The 23,011-nt window shown below is 41.4% G+C and overlaps 4 protein-coding genes across 7 annotated transcripts in view; 3 read left to right on the top strand and 1 right to left on the bottom strand.

The window, feature by feature from the left end:
* Window positions 1–431: 431 nt before the first annotated feature.
* On the top strand, window positions 432–9,634 carry LOC111966339 (outer dynein arm-docking complex subunit 1-like). Its single transcript, XM_023990898.2, has 12 exons — window positions 432–1,181; window positions 2,385–2,574; window positions 3,284–3,406; window positions 3,504–3,617; window positions 3,719–3,786; window positions 3,934–4,121; window positions 4,441–4,587; window positions 6,515–6,597; window positions 7,401–7,569; window positions 7,904–8,067; window positions 8,340–8,443; window positions 9,217–9,634. Exons 2-12 carry the CDS (start codon window positions 2,500–2,502, stop codon window positions 9,308–9,310), a joined length of 1,329 nt encoding a protein of 442 aa, XP_023846666.1. The 5' UTR covers window positions 432–1,181; window positions 2,385–2,499; the 3' UTR covers window positions 9,311–9,634.
* Window positions 9,635–9,841: 207 nt separating this feature from the next.
* On the bottom strand, window positions 9,842–18,414 carry zgc:154075 (Gfo/Idh/MocA family oxidoreductase). 2 transcript variants are annotated; one of them, XM_023990900.2, is made up of 14 exons: window positions 18,322–18,414; window positions 16,873–16,981; window positions 16,540–16,624; window positions 16,201–16,274; window positions 15,947–16,006; window positions 15,617–15,724; window positions 15,306–15,362; window positions 14,786–14,916; window positions 14,625–14,679; window positions 12,310–12,402; window positions 11,957–12,091; window positions 11,440–11,541; window positions 10,891–11,052; window positions 9,842–10,481 (listed from the first exon to the last, which is right to left on the bottom strand). In XM_023990900.2, exons 1-14 carry the CDS (start codon window positions 18,369–18,371, stop codon window positions 10,356–10,358), a joined length of 1,347 nt encoding a protein of 448 aa, XP_023846668.1. In that variant the 5' UTR covers window positions 18,372–18,414; the 3' UTR covers window positions 9,842–10,355. The 2 variants fall into 2 exon arrangements, with proteins under 2 accessions (XP_023846668.1, XP_023846667.1); XM_023990899.2 differs by having other exon boundaries at window positions 16,873–16,984; window positions 18,322–18,396.
* Window positions 18,385–20,284, top strand: taf10 (TAF10 RNA polymerase II, TATA box binding protein (TBP)-associated factor). 3 transcript variants are annotated; one of them, XM_023990903.2, is made up of 6 exons: window positions 18,385–18,472; window positions 18,641–18,800; window positions 19,130–19,287; window positions 19,531–19,595; window positions 19,718–19,832; window positions 19,996–20,284. In XM_023990903.2, the coding sequence occupies exons 2-6, from the start codon at window positions 18,668–18,670 to the stop codon at window positions 20,086–20,088; spliced, it is 564 nt and encodes a 187-aa protein (XP_023846671.1). In that variant the 5' UTR covers window positions 18,385–18,472; window positions 18,641–18,667; the 3' UTR covers window positions 20,089–20,284. The 3 variants fall into 3 exon arrangements, with proteins under 3 accessions (XP_023846671.1, XP_023846670.1, XP_023846672.1); XM_023990902.2 differs by having other exon boundaries at window positions 18,441–18,800; XM_023990904.2 differs by having other exon boundaries at window positions 18,441–18,800; window positions 19,999–20,284.
* Window positions 20,285–20,406: 122 nt separating this feature from the next.
* Window positions 20,407–23,011, top strand: part of ppih (peptidylprolyl isomerase H (cyclophilin H)) — a 30,690-nt gene continuing 28,085 nt past the window's right edge. The window contains exon 1 of the mRNA XM_023990905.2: window positions 20,407–20,648. Within this exon, the coding sequence (XP_023846673.1) occupies window positions 20,583–20,648 (66 nt within the window). The 5' untranslated portion in view covers window positions 20,407–20,582. The remainder of the gene's footprint in view (window positions 20,649–23,011) is intronic.

The following is a 23,011-nucleotide window of genomic DNA, read 5'->3' on the forward strand; positions in this document are numbered from 1 at the left end:
TCAACTGTGGGGCGCATTGGAGTCAACATGGGCCAACATCACTGTTGAACACTTTCGACACCTTGTAGATGCCATGCTCCCAATGACTTGAGGCTGTTCTGAGGGCAAAAGAGGGTGCAACTCAATATTTGGAAGGTGTTCTTCGTGTTTTGGACACTCTGTGTACACATACTGTCATTGGTCTATGACCCAATGTTTGTTTGTCAATATCATGGCTGCATACATTATTTACAAACTCACATCTAAACTACCTAAAACGAACGATACAAATCTAGAAATTTAACGTAACTTATCAGTACTGCAACATTGTAACTGGCCAACTAGCTACATATTTTGTCAGTAGATATTTTGCTACATGTGTGTCGCGTGCTCAAGTAGCCAAGCGTCGTCAACGGTTACAATCGGTCATTGACATTGGAAAGAAAGCCAGCTAGCCAGTCATAGGCAAATGTGTTGCATATTATTTTCGCAAATATCTACAAACTACAAGGCTAGGACCAAGTAGAGGTTGTCAAAAAGGAAGCTTCAATATCCTGATAACAGTAAGAAAGTCACAAATTTTTGTTAGCCAACGTTAATGTAAGTTAACCAGTGTTCGCTGCAGCCAGCCAGCCAAATGAGGCAGTTTGTAAATACCGTTAATGTTAGGTGTAATTATGGCCGTTGGACAATATGCCTTATATTAGTGGTCATTGGCCAAAGGCTGTTCCTTCATATTTCTTCTGATCTAGCTAAATACTAGCTAAATATATATATATTTTGTAACTAAATGCATATCAGGTAAGCATATAGCAATTAGTGATGTTAGGCATAGCTAACTTTATCAGGGGTCCACCCTATGTTCCTTCAGCCTTATGGCCCTATGTTCCCTCAGCTCTATGTTCCCTGGGCCCAATGTTCCCTCAACCTATATTCCCTCACCCCAATGTTCCCTCAGCTCTATGTTCCCCCAGCCATAGGGCCCAGGGAACAAAGGGCTGAGGGAACATAGGGCCCAGGGAACTGAGGGAGCATAGAGCCCAGGGAACATAGTGCTGAGGGAACATAGACATGGTCCCCTTTATCATATCACATGATGTAATCTGAATTTCTCTCCTCCAGAACAATCACCACCATGCGTCGTAGAAGATCAGCTTGTAGAGTCAACTCTGACAGCAGTGAGATCGATATTGATCTCTTAGGTATGCGTTTTCACAGTTCACCTACCTACAAGCACTCAATAGCACCTGTTGCATGACTAAGAAATGTCCTTTTATCTGATATCCTACCCATTTTTATCCCATAAAACATTGGGATACACTTACCAGTTTTCAAAGTTGTGTGTTGCAGCTGAGACAGAGTTGAGCAAACTCCAGAGACAGTTTCGCATCATGGAAGGAGACAGGCAGGCGTACAGAGTAGAATCACAGGATCTCATTCGCAGACAGCTGTGAGGATATTTTCGTCTTAAAGACTGAAAACATTGAAGATTACTTAAGATTCAGTGTACCTCTAAAGTTGTCTTTTGCTATGTTTACCTGGACATTGAAACTATACTGTATGCCCATGACAACTTATTGTGGGACATGTGAACTCCATTCTGCCACCTCTGGTCACTTGTCCCGTCCCCCCCCCTTTTTACCTCATTTATCACCTGATTTACTTAGCAAAAGGCACATCTTAATAGGTGGTCCAGGTAGCATCATGAAATTAGGATTTTTGTCTTGTTCTCTATTGCTAGAGGGGGAGGCCGATGACATCAGAGAGCGCCATAAGACCAACTCCTTGAATGGCCTACTCCTTGAAGTTTGCAGTTGTGTCTGAAAAAACATTATTTGCTCAAAATAATACTATTTTATCCTTACGTGTGTTCATTACTGTATTTATACGTGGGATATTGTTTTTCAAAAGGAAAAGTTCAAAAATAGCTGGAGTGCGTCTTTAATMCCCCCCCCCCCCCCCCCCATTTGTTTTAAATAAATGACGCCCTTGCTTTTCGTGAAGTAATACTATTTTTTCCTACTAGCACTAACTTTGCTGAAGGCTACTTTGAGGAAAAATGTACTTACTATGACTGAGATGTGGTTTTCTCACCTAGCTTTCTTAAGATGAACACACTAACTGTAAGTCACTCTGGATAAGAGCGTCTGCTAAATGACTAAAATGTAAATGCWAAATGTAATAAAAGGAGTTTAGTTGGAGAAATGTGGCCAGCCCAGCCACTGTCAATTGAACTGGCCTAATTGCTAACAAAAGGTTTTTAAAACAGTATGATTAAGTGTAGTACAGTGTTCCTCCATATCAGGGATAACGCTGTCTCTAGTAAGAGCACTAAGTCCAGTATGACACAAGCACATGGCTTCTTCCTTTGACACTGAAACGATGCATGTCTGTTACCCAACCAGGAGGGAGATCCAAAGGCTCCATGGTGAACGCGAGGAACTTCTCCGTAGCCTGCGTGTCTCAGAGAGTCCATTTCAATGCTGGGATGACACAGACGCCACGCAAAATCTGAGCAGCATGCTGGTGTACCGCGACAGGGTGGTGGAGCAGCTCGACTCTGAACAAGGGAAAATGGCTTATCTGAGACAGGAGGTGTTTGTATTGACGATTGCTTTGTTACAAACATCATAGATGTGAATTGCCCAGATAATCAGGAATTCATGATAGTTTAACCTCATCCTACCCATGCTAGAAACTGACTTTACCCCCAAACCTGCAGGTGTAGCAGAGGGGAATCTGGGAAACTCTTTCAGCAGCCTGAAGTGTCGCCCCTTGCCCTGTTGAAGAAGGCTTTTTTCAATAGCGCGATGGGTTGGAACTTTTTAGGGGGGCGGTCATGTGTTTGGGAGGTTGTGAGTTTGAGAGCTGAATCAGAGGAGAAGCAGTACTCACTAAGCAAGAAGCGTGACATCCTTTACAATGGTGCTGTGACCCGGATCTGCAGCTGCACTCAGCTCAACCGCTGGGATTGCTGTGGAGTGAGTTTGGAGGGGGAATGTAGCAGATGAGGACTTGTGAAACTCATTCCTCAGCCTGCAGTGTCGCCCCTAGCTCTGTTGAATAAGGCCTTTTTTCAATAGCGCAGAGTTCCTAGATTTGAGTCTTGGTATCAGCTGAATCAGGTAGAGGCGCTAAGCAAACAGCATGAAGTCCTTTACACAGGCCTATATCTTTTTCAAATTTATTTTATTTTAATCAGCTCCAATTGACAATGTTTTATTCTTGATCAAATACCTAGTGATATTACTTAGGTAACCAGATTTAATTGCTTATCTGCTTTTATCTGCTTCTTCTGTGGTAGATTTTGACTTGGGAGAGTAAGCTGGCTGGCCAGAGGAGAGGGAGCACCACATACCACCGTCAGAAGTCGGAGGCAAACCAGACACTGAAGAACAGCCTCATCCTGGAGAACAAACTGGACAGGGTTAGCAGTAGCCTGAGTGCCAGTCTGTTTCTGCGCTCTTGCCAACTACTTATGGAATTGTCATGGTGTTGACATGCCACCCATGTCTTTGCACCAGGGTCGTGTTCGCTTCAACAAGCTTTTGGCCAAGAACGGGCAGCTGAGAGAGRAGCTGAAGATCTTGCACGTGGAGAGGAAGCAGTTCCTCCACCTCTACTGCAGGATGGAGAGGGTAAGGCTCACAGCACCATAAAAATCCAATTACTAGAATGGGTAATGAATTGGGATGCACCCAACTCACTGAGCAATGTTGTGTTCCTGTTTGTAATTCAGGAGCTGCAGGAGATTCGCAAGGACATCCGAGACATGATGGCTCTGTCCACTGCTGCTTTTGAGGCCAGGTAATACATACAGCTTTTTTGTGTTGATGTGTTTTTGAGTAGAAAAAGGTTATTTGGTCTGCATTGTAGAAAACAGACTAAAACAGGGAGGGACTACCTGAGCTTTTTTTTTAAGATGGTGTGCCCATCATGAATATGATCCTTCAGAGTGGAGGCTCGGTGCAAATGGATGCTGCTGAAGGAGAAAAAGGTGAAGGACCTGACCCAGTATGGCACGGAGGTGAGCGAGCTGCAGCGGGTCATCTCCCACGACCACCGCCTAAAGACCTTCATGAGCATCAAGGGCAACGAGTGCAGCAGCCAGGAGGAGGGCCAGGACCTGAGCCGCAGACAGGGTCATAGATGAGATACTTATTATAAGCCTTGTTATAAGACATTATAAAGGCTTATACATGCTTATGACAAGTAACAGAGCATTATACCTGTATGCTTTAATTCACACAATGACAACAATTACAAAATGACAAATTACTAAATCAAATACACAGCGCCATGGCTTTTCAGCAGACCGATTATTTTATTTAATAGCCGAATGCAACGCAGAATAAGCAATAGTTGAATAGTTCTGATTTGGTGCACTGAGTTGATGGTGTACTGCTTTATGTAAGTCTGACTTATATCTGTCTGATTCTGACCTCTAACCTCTGTCTTTAGTTGAGGAGAGGCAGCGCAGGAGACTGGGACTGGACACTCAGGGAGGGACTTTTGGGACTCTCGATTCCTTGCAGGAGACCTTCCACAAGATCCACTGTGTCACAGGGGAGGAGGACCTGCACAAGCTGGTGGGGACCTTCATTCAGAGTGAGTCACAAAGCCATGTCTCCTCAGCAAAGGGGCACCTCTTAACTTCAAAATAATCGCATTTACTACTTTATTATGGAAATATGAWAAGGAAATATGCCGTCCTCATATTTTAGGCCCTAAAGAGTATGCTCCTTAACTCTCAAACTACCAACATATTTTACATACATTTTACAAACTATTGGAAAAAGCAACAATCATAGCAAAATATCAACTTAATTATTTTAAAACATCATTAGACATGTAAATAATGTTATCTGAAATAAAACAATAAAAATAACCAGTAAAAGTATAGTTAATTAGCATAATCTGTCAAATTAAGATATACATTTTTCCCTTATATAATGTGCAGCATTTTTCAAAAGTATAATCCACATTAGTAATAAAAAGCTAATTTACAACCATTTGATTGTAGTATCATTTAGTTTTTTTGAATTTTGAAGTAAATATTAACGTTGCCATATTTGTGGTAAAAAACAACATTTGAAATAGCCTATACTTAATGTTATTGACAATAAGTGAGAGATGTGTTATGCTGGTGAATGAGGACCCAAAAGCGACTTAATAGAAACAGAGTCTTTATTCCAGTCTTAAACAAACAAAGAAACTCCTGGATAATATCATAGGTTAATCCAAAACAGGAAACTGAAATCCTCTCGTCAGTAGAGAGGAACGACTGGAGACGCGACCACAGACTGCAGGTCGCTTCAGGAAGGCACAGGCCGTAGCTGACATAGACACCTGCTCACACGCAGCATCTGAAGAAGGCAAAAACACGACAGGGCGGAACAAGGACACAGGACAGCAAACATCAAACAAGAATCCGACAAGGACAGAAGCAGAAAACAGAGGGAGAAATAGGGACTCTAATCAGAGGGCAAAATAGGGGACAGGTGTGAAAGAGTAAATGAGGTAGTTTAGGAGAATGAGAAACAGCTGGGAGCAGGAACGGAACGATAGAGAGAGAGAGCGAGAGAGGGAGAGAGGGCGGGGGAGAGAGAGGGATAGAAAGAGGGAAAGAACCTAATAAGACCAGCAGAGGGAAGCACAGGGACAAGACATGATGATCAATGACAAAACATGACAGATGGCTTAGTTTTCTTTATTTACTTACCCCACAGCCAACATTAGCATTGCTGCTTGTGTAACAATGGGAGTGGTAGGGCCTATGGCAGAATGCTTCAAAAAGCAAGCCAAACCCTCAAATTCACTTCCAACCAAATGTTATAGCAACCAAAATACCATAACAAGTTGCAAATATAGAATATTGGAGGGTATTGTATGAATTCTGGTATTTCTATAACATTTTCCATATAATCAATTTTTTTGTAGAATAAACACCAATATGCGGCAGGTAGCCTAGCGGTTAAGAGCATTGGGCTAGTAACAGAAAGTTCTCTGGTTCGAATCCCTGCAGCCAACTAGGTGGAAAATCTGCCGATGTGCCCTTGAGCAAGGCACTTAACCCCAATTGCTATGGGGTTAAGTGTAATAAATGTAATACAGCACTGCGCAAATTCAGAAAGTTGCTGGTTTCTGTAATTACAGTTCTACCAAGTATTCATAGCACTGACAGACTTTTATGAGCTGTTTTGACTGCAACTAAGCATATAACAAATTTTGATTTTGTACACGGTCATACCTAGTAGTTATAACCATAGGCGAGTACATAAGGTGCATGTGATCTGTTTATCCGGTCAAGATCGCTCCACCCTCTGAGGATATGTATGACTTGATATTATGAACAAGTTGATTGACAAATTTGAAGAATTTAATGAACCACCTTTAGGCTATGATAAAAAAAATATATCCCAGTCGGTAGTTTGAGGGTTAAACAAGATCTGTGTTGACACAAGAGGCCATCTAAGATCTATTCTGTTATATTTGTAACTGTGATAAATACCTTTTGTGTTTATGCATCCTACAGTTGAAGACAAGAACTTTGCTTTGCTAAACTTTGTTAACGAACAGAACAACGAAGCCGAGACCTTGAAGGACGAAATCAACCAGGTCTGTATGAAATTGAAACTACATGCATGTTTACCTTTGAAATAAGTAATTTCTTTGGATGTTGTGCTTTAATGCACACAGTAAACTACAGGGCACCTTCCTTTCTATTTRGACACTTTGTTAAATGTAGCCAACTAATTGGAGGAGTGTGTGCATGTGTGAGTTCTACGTGTGTGTATTATTGTGCATTCATGTGTCCATTAGGTGCCTCTTCTACTTTTGTGTTCAACCTGATCTCAGAGCATTTCATATTATTCTGTATGTACATCCGAGACATTTATTTTTGTATGATATGTTACGCTTCGTATGGTATGTATTAATTTGTGAATGTCCGTCACCCATTTTGTATGATACGTTATGAATTACAATTTGTACAATATGTTACGAATTAGCAAAACTTACAATATCTTACAAGTTTGCAAAACGTATGATATGTTACAAATTCTAGCTAGGTGGGTAACGTTAGCTAGCTGGCTAGGGGTTAAATTTAGGAGTTAGGTTAAAGGGTTAAGGTTAGCTAAAAGGGTTAGGGGAAGGGTTAGCTAACATGCTAAGTAGTTGAAAAGTTGCTAAATAGCTAAAATGCAAAAGTTGTCCGTGATGAGATTGTCCGTTATGTGCCTACCCATCCACCCCGACCAACCACTCTAGTTTCGTTTTTGCCTTAAGTAACTACCTGTCTTATGTAACCATACCAAACGTAACATATCATACTAATTTGAGTGTTCCAGATTTACATTTACTATGTTACATCTAGTCTATGAGACCAGGCAGTTGTGTTTTGGTGTGTGTGTGTGTCACAGATCCGCTGTGAGATGGAGGTGTTTTCCAGAGAGGAGCACAGGCAGCATGAGGAGAGCAGGGCCGTGCTTCAGGGGGTCAGTGTGCAGCAGCAGGCCACAGAGCAGCAGATGGGAGGCTACCAGCAACGCATCACCTCAGTGGGCAAGATCCTCAACCAGCTGAAGACGGGTATGGATGGAAAAGAATGGTTTGTTTTGTTTCAGCCCAGAACTATCTACAACTTACGGCTATGACTTCCCTTCCTGTGGAGGCCTTAATAAGCTACTTACTATGACTTTTGGTACTTATACTACTATAACTATTACTACTAACTTATTATTTTTTTCAAATTCAACTAAATCAAGGGTGTGTTAGTGCTGGGCTGTAACAAAATGTGCACCTCCTGGTGGTCTTGTCTCTCATTGCAGTGAAGAGACTCGCCGAGTGCCAGTTTCTATCTGCTTCTTTAGACAACCAGATTGAGAAGAACCCTCAATTCTTCTTGTGTGTTTCCGTGCACCAGGAATAGACAGTGTGTGCCACAACATAGACTGTGACCGGTCAGTGATCGAAGACAAGTTAGGCTCCTCGACCGGGATCCGGGACAGCACCATTATGACTTACCTGGGATTGGTGGAGCGCAGGACCAACGAGCTGCTGACTTTGCAGTCTTTCCTCAGCTCCAAGGTCATTTCAATGTCATCAATGTCACAAGGTTATTTAAAATGCATCCATCCCTCCTTCATTACTTCTCTGGAGTAAAAATGGATCCGATAGGACTGGATTGATGAAGGCTATTGTAATGTAGTGGAAACCTACTACTACTATCAAATTGTGTCAGATCAGGGATAGGCTACATCAGTGGAGGGAGGGTGGAAGTATGGATTTTAGAAGTGAACAGAGCCTCAGTGAAGTGTTGCCCTTGAAACATTTGATGTTGTTCTCTGTCTCTGCTCCAGGACCTTGATAAAGATTACAATCCTAGAATGGTTGCCAGGCACCTCCTAGGGCAAAGTCCACCACTGCCTAGGCAAAACAAAACGGTTGAGCCTCCCACTTCTGGGTATGTCTGTCTGTGTGTGTGTGTGTTCAATATAGAAGCTGCTACATCTAATGCCGGAAAGGGATGCCAATGAACAGTCAATGGGACAGCAGCAAGTTTGTTTGCAATCCTGTAACAATAACCTATAAAATACATGTGGTTCTGTTTCTGAAATATATCCCCGACGATGCAGTTATATCCACTTTGCAGCTCATGTTTTTTTTGTTTTACCTGTGCTGCAGCTTAGAAACTTTTTAACCTGCCCAACTGTATTCACAACCTTGCCGGAGGACAAACTAGTGTGCTATTCCAGGGCAGTGTGCTATTTTAAGAGCCTATTTTAGGAGTAGGACCTACATTTTCAGTTTCTCACGTTCATAAGGAAATAGTAAGTGAAAGCAATACTTGGAAGTGTGTTAACCATAGAAATATAACTTATAGTTTAACTTTATGGTGGTAATGTAAGACTACTACTATTTTAGAGATAACAATGACCCAGAGGAGTCCCTGCTAACAGACCAGGTGAAGCCCCTCTCCAAGGAAGAGCTGCTCCCGCTGGTAATGACGAGGGTGAGGCCTTCCCTTCAATCAACATGGACCACCACAATCATATAGCCGGGGATGGCCTACCTGACTCTAGTTTAACCCTCAATTGGTAGCAAAATAGTGTCCACAATTATAAATATCATCCATACCTGATCATTGTTATTGTAATACTATGGGTTGATAGCATTCTTAATTTCCTACCGCACACATAACAAAATACTGTCTCATTGGGTTGTTTTCTGCCACAGATGCAGAAGAAGGCAAAGATCGTCCGACCAGAGGTCCGAAAATCAGCCTCCAAACTCAGCGTTGTGGCCAGCAGAATCCACCATGGCTCCCTAGGACTCTGAACTCATCATCCCTTTATGAATATTGATTGGACACACAAGGAAATAGTTTATTGACCTCATCCCTGGTAGATAGACAGACCTCATCCTTGGTACCTTGACCTAGTCCCTGGTAATCTGACCTCATCCCTGGTAGTCTGACCTCGTCCCTGGTAGCTGCAGACTGGGGGACCGCAGGAGGCCCACTCCTGTGGAAAGCAGCATCACAGCCCTGCTTTCACGAGCCATTCATAATCTGTTACTTTTATAATGCTTCATTAGTTGCAAAATTTTGTTTAAAATAATTGAAGTATTCATTATTTGTTCATCAAATAAAATATTCTGTGGTGTAAGCGTTTAAAGATGTATAATAAATAATTTAAATCAGAATAAATGTCAGCCTCGGAATTCAGATAAGACATTTTATTTTTACTATGGCGTGCAACATGGTTCAACGTGCCAATAAATCAGCACAATCGTCTTTTTCGGTTATCCAAATTGGCAGTGTCTTGGAGCAAGAATTGGTATCATCTATACTGTGCTAATGACGATACAAAAGAAGAGTAATGTAGAACAAAGTACAATACGGCAAAAGAGCCATTTTTGGTAAGTGCATGGAGTGTATTTATAGATGTTTGCTTAGATACGCTACATGTGTGTAATTTCAAAAGCACTTTCGAGGGGGCCTTGATTCCAGTTTCATACACGATATTAGAACAAACACACAATCAACATTTTTAAAAACTGGCAAAATATCTGATTCTTTGAAAATCAGTTTCTCATATTAAAACAGTTGCTGACATGACAAACAGTACATACATCATCACATTTTGTTAAGAAAATCATTTTCATGGAATGTGCACAAAACAATCCTTGAGAATTAAACAATCTCATCACTAGGCCTAGCTACAAATTACATACAGTAAAATTAAATATCCAGTTACTTCATAATTTTCATGTGCTGCCTGAGTGAGCTCTGTCATAATCATTAGAGTTGAATCATTAATGTTGATGATCAAAATGATGATTATGTCCCTTCACGTCACCGTTCATGTTGACGTCTAGTCCTGGTCAGTCCCACAGAACACCACCTTGCTCTCCAGTCGAGCCCGCTCAGCCTCAAACACCAGCTTGTGGCTCAGTAGAGTCTCCTCTGGTCCGGAACGGATAAAAGATGCATCTCCACTCTACGCGACACACACAAACACGAGTCACATTTTTTCCATCCACATGAGTGTAATGTAAGGTTACTATGAGTGATACTGCAAACGGTGTCATGACTGTTTTTTTAAAGGTGTTATGAATGCCTTTTGTATACCCCCTTCAGGTAAAGAGTTAGGTTAAGAGTTTTTACAGCACCCAATACCATTCTGTGATTTTATTGAACCAGGTACTGCAACAGTGTAAATTTCACAATGGGGTTTCATTGAATCCTAACAACGATTTAGATAACTCAAATAACATTTTGTTCCACGACATCAATTTTTAGGCTTGTGTTAATCATAATTAACACAAGCCTAAGTCAAAGAACAGATCTCAAGTTTAAAAAAATATTGTCCCTCAATGTTGACATTCACACAGGCTCCCAGCACTCACCGCCACAGCAGAGATGAAGGCTTCCACCAGTTGGTAGTCCGCCCCGCCGTGCCCGCCCATGCCAAAGGCCCCTGGGGCGCAAGTCTCTGCTGTGTGCTTGGTGGCCCTCCCTGTGAGGAAGTCAAACACTCGAATCTCATGTCCGTCACACGACAGCTCCCCCTATAGGAACAAAGCAATCATTACATGATAAGAAAATGTTTGCAGGTTATCTTTATGTATTAAAATCAGACAGTAGCCAGATGCAGTAAAGCTAGAGCTGGATGTTACTACAAATACAGATGATTATAAGGATAAATATTCCGGAGAGAGATAAAGTTCATAAACTATGACACAGAAATTCAGGTCAATAAACTATTGCAGTTTGTGTGTGTCCAATCAATATTCATAATCTATCTCTTTCTATTCAATCCATATCCGTATCTTATCATATCACATTGATTTCAATCACACAAGTGGCATATTAATGATCATCAATTAATTATTCATAATGATTTAACTTGATCTTGGATTATTCAAGATTGTCTCTGGACTGGAGTGCTACAGTACCTTGCTGCCATAGATGGTGGTTCTCCGCTTACATATCTCCTCTGTAAATGCCACCATGGAAAAAGCAGCTGTAAGACCCCCTTCAAACTCCATGTTCACCACCTGTACACACAGGTACAACAAGGTGAGAGAAGAGAGATAAAGAGAGGAGCTGTGTCGACTTGAGCCTATATCAAATCCAAATCAAATTGTATTTTTCACATACATGTGTTTAGCAGATGTTATTGCGGGTGTAGTGAAATGCTCGTATTATTATTTCTGACCGAAGCATAAACTTAATTTAAATACAACAAAAGTGTGCAGGACTTAATTTACAATTCTGTAACCTCTCTTCTGACACTTGGAATGGTCTCTGTTACGAAAGAGACACTTATTCTAAAGGAGATATCCTGTTAAAATAAAGGTGAAATACAGAGTAATAAATAATAATACGTGTAGATGTATAAATGTAGGATAACCCTTTTTCTAAGCATGGTTTCTCTGCACTAGCGGCTAGCCAGATGGTGGTCAGTCTTACCTGGTTGGTGCAGACGTCGTTGTCACACTGGTAGACACAGCGGCCGTACGGCCCTGATTTCAGAGCCTCGGTCACAGACTCAATGTCTGGGAGAGAGCTGGAACATATCACAGACACGGGCCAGCCCACACAGCCCTGAGACACACACAGGCCGGGTTACTGTAAAGTGCTTTGTGATAACTGCTGATGTAAAAAGGGCTTTATAATTACATTTGATTGATTGACACAGATATAGATACACACATACACACACACGGTCATTTTCTATGTGCCTTCTAATTTACACTGCTTGCCCTGAATAATAATTGCCCCTCGTGGGACAAATCAAATGTAATTGACATGAATGGAAAAACCTGTTTGACTCTGTCCAGGTAGATCTTGCGTGCAGAATATGGGCAAGATTCCTCTACAGGGCAGTCTAGACAGCGGTCTGCAGCACCTGGTGGCTGGAGGAAAAACTCTTTAGCACTGAATCACCTTTGACTATTCTAGGGTGGGTTTCCCGAAAGCGTCGTAGCACTCACATCATTTACAGCAAATCCATTGTAGGCAATGGACGAAAGATGATCTTAGTGCTACAAAGCTTTTCGGAAACCCACCATTATACTATGTAGGACAAAATGGAAGCTCATTGTGGACTTATGTCCCAAAGGGGCCAAAGAGGGTTGAGTACCTTTGACAGAATCAAAAACGATCTACAAACAAACATTAATACAACGAGTGATAATATCACAGGATGAATACAGTATGATTAGAAGGTAACTCAAAAGTGGAAATAAAATGTAAAAGCATGGACATCAGCTGCTTCGGGAGAGGTGGATGTAAGGCAGGAAACTGGGGTTGTGGTTGTGGGAGTGTGATGCAATGCTTTGTCAGCTATATTTTCCCAGACAAAGAATCACCAGGAGTTAGTTACAGTCAGTTCTCAGGCTTATGGGGCAGCATCTGTTCTCCCACCGTATCGCCTGTGGTGTACTGTTATTCTGACACAGTGACTCTGTGTAAAGGTTGTATCTGCTGTTGCTGTAATGTTTTCCTTACCGATCCATATTTTCCCTAGTTTGGGTCCAAATAGTTAAAGTAACACATTCATTCATGTGTATGTAACTATGGTTGTCATCACTCCAGGGCCTGTAATATTGTTCAATGGCATGCCAAACCCATTGTTTAAAACTATTTTGAGTTCATTCAGTGTCCAAAACAGACAAACATAGTTGTACCACTTCCTTTCTGATTACGTGCATTCGGAAATATTCAGACCCCTTTACTTTTTCCACATTTTGTTACGTTACAGACTCATTCTAAAATTGATTAAATTATAATTTTTCCCTCATCAATCTACACACAATACCCCGTAATGACAAAGTGAAAACAGGTTTTTAGATCTTTTTGCAAATAAAAACAATTTAAAAAATACCTTATTTACATAAGTATTCAGTCCCTTTGCTGTGAGACTTGAAATTGAGCTCAGGTGCATCCTGTTTCCATTGATCATCCTTGAGATGTTTCTATAACTTGATTGGAGTCCACCTGTTGTAAATTCTAATGATTGGACATGATTTGGAAAGGCTCACACCTGTTTATATAAGGTCCCCCCATAAGGTCCCACAAACCAAGCCATGAGGTCGACAGAATTGTCYGTAGAGCCCCGAGACCAGATTGTGTCATTTGGAACAACCAACTCTTCCTAGACCTGGCCACCTGGCCAAACTGAGCAATCGGGGGAGAAGGGCCTTGTTCAGAGAGGTGACAAAGAAACCGATGGTTACTCTGACAGAGTTCCAGAGTTCCTCTGTGGAGATGGGAGAACTGCCCGGAAGGACAACCATCTCTGCAGCAGTCCACCAATTCAAGCATTTATGGTAGAGTAGCCAGACGGAAGCCCCTCCTCAGTAAAAGGCACATGACAGCCCACTTAGAATTCACCAAAAGGCACCTAAAGGACTCTCAGACCATGAGAAACAAGATTCTCTTGTCTGATGAAACCAAGATTAAACTCTTTGGCCTGAATGCCAAGTGTCACGTCTGGTGGAAACGTGGCACCATCCCTACAGTGAAGCATGGTGGTGGCAGCATCATGCTGTGGGGATGTTTTTCAGCGGCAGGGACTGGGAGACTAGTCAAGACCGAGGGAAAGATGAACGGAGCAAAGTACAGAGAGATCCTTGATGAAAACCTGCTCCAAAGCGATCAGGACCTCAGACTGGGGCGAAGGTTCACCTTCCAACAGGACAACGACCCTAAGTACACAGCTAAGATAATGCAGGAGTGGCTTCGGGATAAGTCTCTGAATGTCCTTGAGTGGCCCAACCAGAGCCCGGACTTGAACCCGATCGAATATCTCTGGAGACACCTGAAAATATCTGTGCAGCAACGCTCCCCATCCAACCCTGACAGAGCTTGAGAAGATCTGCAGAGAAGAATGGGAGAAACTCCCCAAATACTGGTGTGCCAAGCTTGTAGCGTCATACCCATGAAGACTTGAGGCTGTAATTGCTGCCAAATTCTAAAAACCTGTTTTTGCTTTGTCATTATGGGCTATTATGTGAAGATTGATGAGGGGGGGAAATGATTTAATCCATTTTTGAATAAGGCTGTAATGTAACAAAATGTGAAAAAAGTGAAGGAGTCTCAATACTTTCCAAATGTATATGAGAAGACCACACACCCTTTTCTCTTTGCGGAAGTGACTGAGAGATCCAAATGATGACACTTTCAAACACCTGTGAAGAACAAGCTTTTTTTAATAGGGCTGTCAGTCGATCAAATAAATTAGTTGATTAACTTGTTATTTTATTTATAATTTTTTTTAAAACATTGCCTCTTTACCTTCGTCCTCCAGCCCAGTGATGTATCAAGTCAATGTCATGGCAGGATTTGGCCAGAAGTGCAAATGAGCTCTCAGCCTCATTCCTCCAGTTCCCTCGAACAAAGGAGTGGGCAAAGTGAAAGAAACCCACCTAGAACAGGAGAAAGTAACCATGGAAATCTTTGCAGATACTTCAACCCATGCAGGCTGCACTGAGAGTGGAGTGGAGGTCACTATTCAAATGTACAATACTGTACGAAGACCTGGGTTCATATACTATTTGAAATTGTCCATAGATATAAGCGTTTGCTATCGCCTGTCTGGAGAGCCTAGTTGAGCGGGCTTTGCAGTTTTGCAACTATTCTATTAAGTGAAGTTTATTTATTTATTCTCTTGGTTCCACTGTGCACGGCAAGATCGCTCAAACACAGATAAATTAAATAGTATTAGTACTTTATAGTAATAGCACTTGAACCCAGGTCTGGCTATGCTCCATGTAAATTATGTAAAATTTACACAGCATTGTAAATACATCCCTACCGGTTCTAGGTGTTGAATATGGACCGGGTCTCCAATCGCTCCACTGTCCATCAGCACCTGTGGGGTCAATTCCAAAGCGTTGGCAACACACTATATGGCAGCCCTTCTCAAGATTGATTTGACTGCTTCTATCCCGCGAGGAGTACCTTGTTACTAGGCCTATTTTCGCTCAAGCTCTGATTGGGCATTAAATCCAATCACAGTAGCCACTGTCCTAATGATGCTGAGTGAAAAAAAACATTTGCTACGCAAAAAGCACAGATCTGTGCAAAACATACTGTAATATTTCAAATAAATGAATATACACTTACTTTTATCTTGTGAATGACAGGGTCATATCGGAGGACATGGCACACTGTTAGCATCACACCATTTTGAATGCAAGTTCTTACAATCTCTGTGCAGTCCTCAGCTGTTACCTAATATGAAAAAATATACATTTGACACTGCGCGTACACACGCCTGCACGCCCACGAAAACAAACACGTACAGACACAGACACACTCTTTCTATATCTCTAGATATGATTGATTGTATAAACTACGTGTACTGGGCTGGTATAGGATAGCTGAAATGATCTTGTCTTGATCAGACATCACAACAACATACATCGTTACTACAGGGATTGGGGGAAAACTCACAGCCATGGGCTTCTCCAGAAGAATATGGTAGCCTTTCTTTGCCAGTGCCACAGCGGGGTTCTTGGCAAGAAGACAAGAACACACACTCACTCAGAACAGCCATCATGGATTCTCAATCTTAGCCTGCTGTAGCATCAATGGGCAAAATACTGGACAATGAGCATCCTAAAATAGTTCTGTTGAAATGGTTGCTCAGATTCTGTGATATACCAAATTTGATTAATTGAGTAACAAGTATGCTCTACTACTATTACCTTATGTTGGCGGTCTGGGGTACAAATGAACACAGCATCAGCAAACTTCTCCCTTTGTACTATACCATGCCAATCTGGGAAAGAGGAATATAAGTAACATATGTCATAACACTTTTCATAACTGATTACAATGCATGCAAAATTATACTGGTTTGTACTTGACATTCAGAGACACAAGATGCAACGAGAGCTTTTTTGTTATGACATGCTTGTGATAATATGACGCTGTTATGACGTATAGTTCAAATGAAGTACTACCAAATAATCAATCCAGCGTATATCAAAAAGGAGAGGGAGAAAATGGGTGTGTACCGACAATTAAATATTTTTCACTCATACCGGCAAACACGTTGACATCTGCTATTCTGTGTTGCTTCTGAAGTTTCTCCCGTGCAAATTTCCTGGGTTCAGCCACTCCAATGACCTACAATTCATTTGAGTTATCATTGTTTCCATTATTATCATCATAATCATCATCATGACTTTTATGTAAAACCTTAGTCAAGACCGAATGGCTACTAATCGGTAGCACACTTCAATTCTGATGGAAAGAAGTGATGAATGATTTAGCCTAGCAGGAATGAAAGCCTATATCTCACTAAGATCTACTCATTAAGTTATTTCAGTCAATATTGACAAGATCAGATGTAGAGAGATGTTGGGGAGCCTTACCCGCATGCGTTGAGGCTGGAGGGAGGCAAAGTGTGAGTACGTCTCCCCACGGTTCCCAGCTCCCACCACAATGACATCCACAGGTGATGCCATCCTGTCTTTCTGGGCCCTGCTTCAAAATGACAAAGACATCAGTTCAAACCAGCCATGTTTCATTTATTGATGTATATGATGTTTAATGCTATTGTTTTCGTTGACTGGACATCCTCTTAAGATTGACTGAGCTTTGTGTAATAGATCATTTTCATGGTGAAAAATATTATTGTGCCAAGTTATATTTGTAGAATGACTCATTTCTTGTTTTCCTAGTTGAACTTCCTTTATTTACTTTTACATTAATAATGTATTATTTTATTAAACAAGGTTGTTACTAGTTAACACAGCCACAAAGTCATAATTGGCCATGTTGTAAAAATTCATGCAAACAAATATGAGGTTTTTGGTCTTCATTCAAGCTTAGCAGTGTTGTTAAGGTAAGGTTTCAAATCTGATTTTAACATGCTGACTACACCGGGCACGCATGTTGATTGTGTCCATCCACAGCAGACACGATCAGAACATGCAGGTTGAAATATCATAATATCATAACGAACTCTGAACCAACTATATTAATTTGGAGACAGGTCGAAACACATGAAACATTCATGGACATTTAGCTAGCTAGCTTGCTGTTGCTAGCAAATTTGTCATGGGATATAAACATTGGGTTGTTATTTTACATGAAATGCGCAGGGTCCTTTTTTCCCTGGATCTTTGTAGAATTGTGACTCATTTTGAGTCACACAAAATCGTGTGTTATCTAATCCGACAATTAATCCACAGATAAATGGGGAAATTTAGATAGTTTCTAGTAATCGACTTTATATGGCAGCTAGCAACCAACTTTAAGGTGCATTAACACCAACAACTGGACTGGAGTGTGGACCGCCAGCTTCCAATCACCTGCGTGGGTATATGCTCCTATGCTCCTAAAAATCTATGAGATGGGAGAGGCTGGACGTGCAGTGCGTCAACCGTCAAAAATAGAACCAAGACCTATTTCAGACCTATTTCATAGGAGCTCGTTGACGCAGACAAGCAGTTTGGATGAAATTATTGAATAACATGTATGTGTAAATGTATGTGTAAGAATGTAAGAAAATATATTGTAGAAATAGGCGGGGTTTAGCCATAATTATGACTGTGACTGTGTTAACTAGTGACGATCTTTTAAACAAAGCATGTACGTTGTTTCCCTTTACTGACAAGATAAAGTGACTGTCACATGTAAAAATCAGCAATAGTAGGCTAAAGGTTAAACGGGGATGCAATATTTCAACAACAAAAACACAACGACCATTATTCACGCCAGAGTTTATCTTTGACCGTGTACAAAAACCGCGAAATTCAGATCTATATGTTTTTTCTACAAACGTTTGCATACAATATAGGCTACAGTAGGCTACCTACCTTAAAAACCGGTGGTCTTCTTCAGTGAATCCAAGATTCGGTGGATGCATCTGCGCACATTCTTCTGGGGGGGGGAACCAATAGTAGGATAAGACATGGTTATGCCGGACATTGAAATTGATGCACACGGAAGGCGTGAAAATACAATTTCGTAAGCTAACGCCACTGTTTGCTAGCACGATTATAGTGTACGAATGATCTTTATTTTTCGCTATTTGCCCATACACTGTTGTAAAAGGGTATTTTTGGCAGTTAATTTAACCCTTTCACTATAGCTAGCTAGCTAACTTAATTTTTTGATTTTGTCTATTTCACCAAGCGAACTGCGGTGCAGCCAGCAAACAATATGAACGTTGATACTCCACAGCCAGTCATACCAGGGGGCTCTTCTTTAATTTCCTCGACATCCAGTAATTGCATCACTAACAACAATGCAGCAACTAATGTCAGCAGTATCCCCTCGGTTGCCATAAGTAATGGTAAGTATTTCCACTCATTTTGAGGTTATAAACAGCTTTATGAGCTGGCTTTAGACCCGGTTACACAACACACGAATGGTCTGCTATTTACTAGCTAATCAAACTAGAACCAAAGTGACTCAGAACTGTTGAAATTATTCAAGGACAGTAGCCCACACATCATATAGCACTATACAGAACTTGAAACCCATCTTAGATCTAGCACGTTCATTGCTTGCTGCTTTGTAAAACAGTCCATAGCTTAGCCAAGAGCTGGACCTTGGCTATCAACATCTCAGCTACATTTAGGAAGATATTAAACCATGTCATTATATGTTTTTTTGTTTCAGCCCCAACCTCGGCTACCATGGCTACACCATCATCTGACACATCCGTGTCCAATGGTGTCTATGTTCCCGGTGGCATTGCCAACGGCGATGTGAAGCCTATAATCTCCACCACACCACTGGCTGACTTTCTCATGCAATTGGAGGACTACACTCCTACAGTGAGTCATACCCCTTTTTAAGTCGTAACATTAGTTCACGAGAAGACAAATGTAGATTACTTTTTTCGCATACCTAGGCTGATGTCGACAGTCAATTTACTTATATACATATTGCATATTTGGGTAAGTAGTTTATATTTAGCATATAAATGTCCTTCCGGTATCAATTGTGGTGATGCTAGGGTACAAAATACCATACCAAAACGCATCACAATGACTTCAGTCCAACCATTTGTTTGCCAGATCCCTGATGCAGTGACAGGCTACTATCTCAACCGGGCCGGCTTTGAGGCGTCTGATCCGCGAATGTAAGCCTCATCTTGTTTACCTCTTTACCTGCAAAGTGTCCTCCATCTATCAGCTTTTACACCAGTTATAGCAACTCATTTGAGCTCCAAATGTAAACAACATGTATGCCCATCGTTTTCAGAATCCGTTTGGTCTCCCTAGCAGCTCAGAAATTCATCTCAGACATTGCTAACGATGCCCTGCAGCATTGTAAAATGAAGGGCACTGCCTCTGGGAGCTCCAGGAACAAGACAAAGGTTGGTGCATTTCTGATGGTATTGAAACATAACATAGGCTATACATCTCAGTGAATGAACACATTAACTGTTTACATGAGTTGCACAGAATTATTCATGCACAAGTATGACTGTATTGTTGATTGGTTTCTCACTACGTCATCCCACCTCTTCTCTCCCAAAGCAGGACAAGAAGTACACATTGACCATGGAGGACCTCTCCCCTGCCCTGTCTGAGTATGGCATCAACGTAAAGAAACCTCATTACTTCACATAGGATATTGGCATATGCAGTCTGGCAGCTTCTGCACCTCATAAACCCCTTATGATGGTCCTTTAGGATGGCCATGGAATATTAATTGCAGTCACTCTTTTGTTCTGTTTTTTTTTTTCAAGTAGAGCATGCTTTGCTTTGTGTGAATTTGAGCTTGTAATATTTTATTAAGACAAATAAAATGTTCGGCAATTACTTATTTCTGACATTGTGCTTTTTCATTTATGCACTCTGGTGTACAAGGAGAAGAGTTATGGGTCGTTTATATACTCCATGATTTGGACGCGATAACACTAGTACCCCCCAAAAAAAAATTCTTGAGTGGGGGCAATCAGTAATGTTTGTCCATGGAAGTGAGCCGTAGTAATTGTCCACCTGCGGCTACCGTAGATTTAGGAACCGCAGTTCTTTTTGAATTAGTTCGCTAATGACATGCTTTTGGCTAACCACTGAAGAGTTTCACGTATTGTTTTACTTGTGAGTGAAAATAAATAACAATGAATGTTCAGCCTTCTAACCCCAACAACCCGATTGTGTTCTTTGATGTCACCATTGGAGGACAAGTGAGTAACTAGTTTTATTGCTTTCATAGCTATGAAATGGCCAGCTAGCACGTTGTTGGCTAGCCTGCCAGCTAACGTTAGCTAACTTTCCCCCAAAATGTAATTATGACAAATCTAGCTAGCCATCACGTTGAGGCTCAAAAACATCCCATATAATATGTAGACATGTGGTCTCAAGCAATAGATAGCACTTCGTACGTTAGCTAACGTTACGTGATAATAGTTGATTTGTAGAAGCTACGAATGCACAGTTTCTAAATCCGCAACATCGCGAGACTTCCTGGAACGCTTGCGATACAGATCAAGCTTTCAGGAATGAGAGAAGTGAAACATTCTCCCTTTTAGAAAATGTACTACTCTGAAGATGCAACGTAGATTCGAGCCAATGTCTTCATTATTTTAACATGTTATTAAGAAAGAAAGAGACAAACTGACACGTTTTCATTTGTCAAAATGCTTCTCCAATAGAAATTCCCCATCACACTGGTGGGCGACGTTGGCTTGGTCATGCGGAGAACACGTAATCGGAGCGCCTTTGATTTGACGGCATGCACATGCGCAATTCGTCGTGAGACGGCCTTTAGACCGGATGACGTTTCTCTTCGTGAATTTAGCTAGCCAACGTCGTCATTATTTTATTTATTTATTTATTTTCACCTTTATTTAACCAGGTAGGCTAGTTGAGAACAAGTTCTCATTTGCAACTGCGACCTGGCCAAGATAAAGCATAGCAGTGTGAACAGACAACAACACAGAGTTACACATGGAGTAAACAATAAACAAGTCAATAACATAGTAGGGGGGAAAAAGAGAATCTATATACAATGTGTGCAAAAGGCATGAGGTAGGCAATAAATAGGCCATAGGAGCAAATAATTACAATTTAGCAGATTAACACTGGGGTGATAAATCATCCAATGATCATGTGCAAGTAGAGATACTGGTGTGCAAAAGAGCAGAAAGGTAAATAAATTAAAACAGTATAGGGATGAGGTAGGTAAATTGGGTGGGCTATATACCGATGGACTATGTACAGCTGCAGCGATCGTTTAGCTGCTCAGATAGCAGATGTTTAAAGTTGTTGAGGGAGATAAAAGTCTCCAACTTCAGAGATTTTTGCAATTCGTTCCAGTCGCAGGCAGCAGAGAACTGGAAGGAAAGGCGGCCAAATGAGGTTTTGGCTTTAGGGATGATCAGTGAGATACACCTGCTGGAGCGCGTGCTACGGGTGGGTGTTGCCATCGTGACCAGTGAACTGAGATAAGGCGGCGCTTTACCTAGCATAGCCTTGTAGATGACCTGGAGCCAGTGGGTCTGACGACGAACATGTAGCGAGGGCCAGCCGACTAGAGCATACAGGTCGCAGTGGTGGGTGGTATAAGGTGCTTTAGTAACAAAACGGATGGCACTGTGATAAACTGCATCCAGTTTGCTGAGTAGAGTATTGGAAGCTATTTTGTAGATGACATCGCCGAAGTCGAGGATCGGTAGGATAGTCAGTTTTACTAGGGTAAGTTTGGCGGCGTGAGTGAAGGAGGCTTTGTTGCGAAATAGAAAGCCGACTCTAGATTTGATTTTGGATTGGAGATGTTTGATATGGTTCGTTGGATTACATCGCCTACAAGTGTGATTGGAGCTTTCTTTTGGAGAATACTTTTAACCTATCTTCATACTGTTCTGTCTTTGACAAAGGCAAAAACAGTACCAAAGATTTTTATTAATAACCCAAGATGGACCACAGCCTGTCGTTTCCAATGGGAGAAAATTAATCAGTGGCGCAGCGGTCTAAGGCACTGCAACCCAGTGCTAGAGGCGTCACTACAGACCCTGGTTCGATCCTGGGCTGTATCACAACTGGCCGTGATTGGGAGACCCGTAGGGCAGTGCGCAATTGGCCCAGCGTCGTTAGGGTTTGGCCGGGGTAGACCGTCATTGTAAATAAGAATTTCCTCTTAACCGACTTGCCTAGTTAAATAAATACAAGCAAGGAGATGGGCAGAGCAAAGCATGAGCTAGCAATATCCTATTGGCACGTTCTAGCAAGTATTTCCATATTTCCGTTAGGGAAAGGCTACTTCGTGAAGTGCGTGTTTGCAATAACTCAATTCACCCTTTTTAAATGTTTTTTATATACATTTTGTTGAAACTTTGGCAAAGGGTAAAGTCTACAAAACTTAGTCCACTCTGTTTGTAACAGATAGTTTTGGAAACAAAACTGTATTGAGATCAAATGTTTCATCGATGAGTAAATTAGCAGCATTCTGGCCACTGGGCTTCCTCTCATTACCATATAGTGAGTGGAAACGCCAGCTGGATGCTTCACATTTATACATCTGGTGAAATATCTGGTTCATTGTTCCATC

The sequence above is a fragment of the Salvelinus sp. IW2-2015 genome, linkage group LG7 (assembly GCF_002910315.2).
Source record: "Salvelinus sp. IW2-2015 linkage group LG7, ASM291031v2, whole genome shotgun sequence".
Lineage (NCBI taxonomy): Eukaryota > Metazoa > Chordata > Actinopteri > Salmoniformes > Salmonidae > Salvelinus > Salvelinus sp. IW2-2015.

Excerpts from the sequence above, each read along its gene's own strand:
- zgc:154075 (XM_023990899.2), bottom strand. The coding sequence starts at position 18,371 with ATGCATCCACCGAATCTTGGATTCACTGAAGAAGACCACCGGTTTTTA. Across the intron at positions 15,725-15,946 it reads TTCTGGAGAAGCCCATGGCT|GTAACAGCTGAGGACTGCAC; the intron begins GTGAGTTTTCCC and ends TTTTCATATTAG. Across the intron at positions 12,092-12,309 it reads ACCTGGACAGAGTCAAACAG|GGCTGTGTGGGCTGGCCCGT; the intron begins GTTTTTCCATTC and ends TGTGTGTCTCAG.
- taf10 (XM_023990903.2), top strand. The coding sequence starts at position 18,668 with ATGAACGTTGATACTCCACAGCCAGTCATACCAGGGGGCTCTTCTTTA. Across the intron at positions 19,288-19,530 it reads TGGAGGACTACACTCCTACA|ATCCCTGATGCAGTGACAGG; the intron begins GTGAGTCATACC and ends TTTGTTTGCCAG. Across the intron at positions 19,596-19,717 it reads GAGGCGTCTGATCCGCGAAT|AATCCGTTTGGTCTCCCTAG; the intron begins GTAAGCCTCATC and ends CATCGTTTTCAG.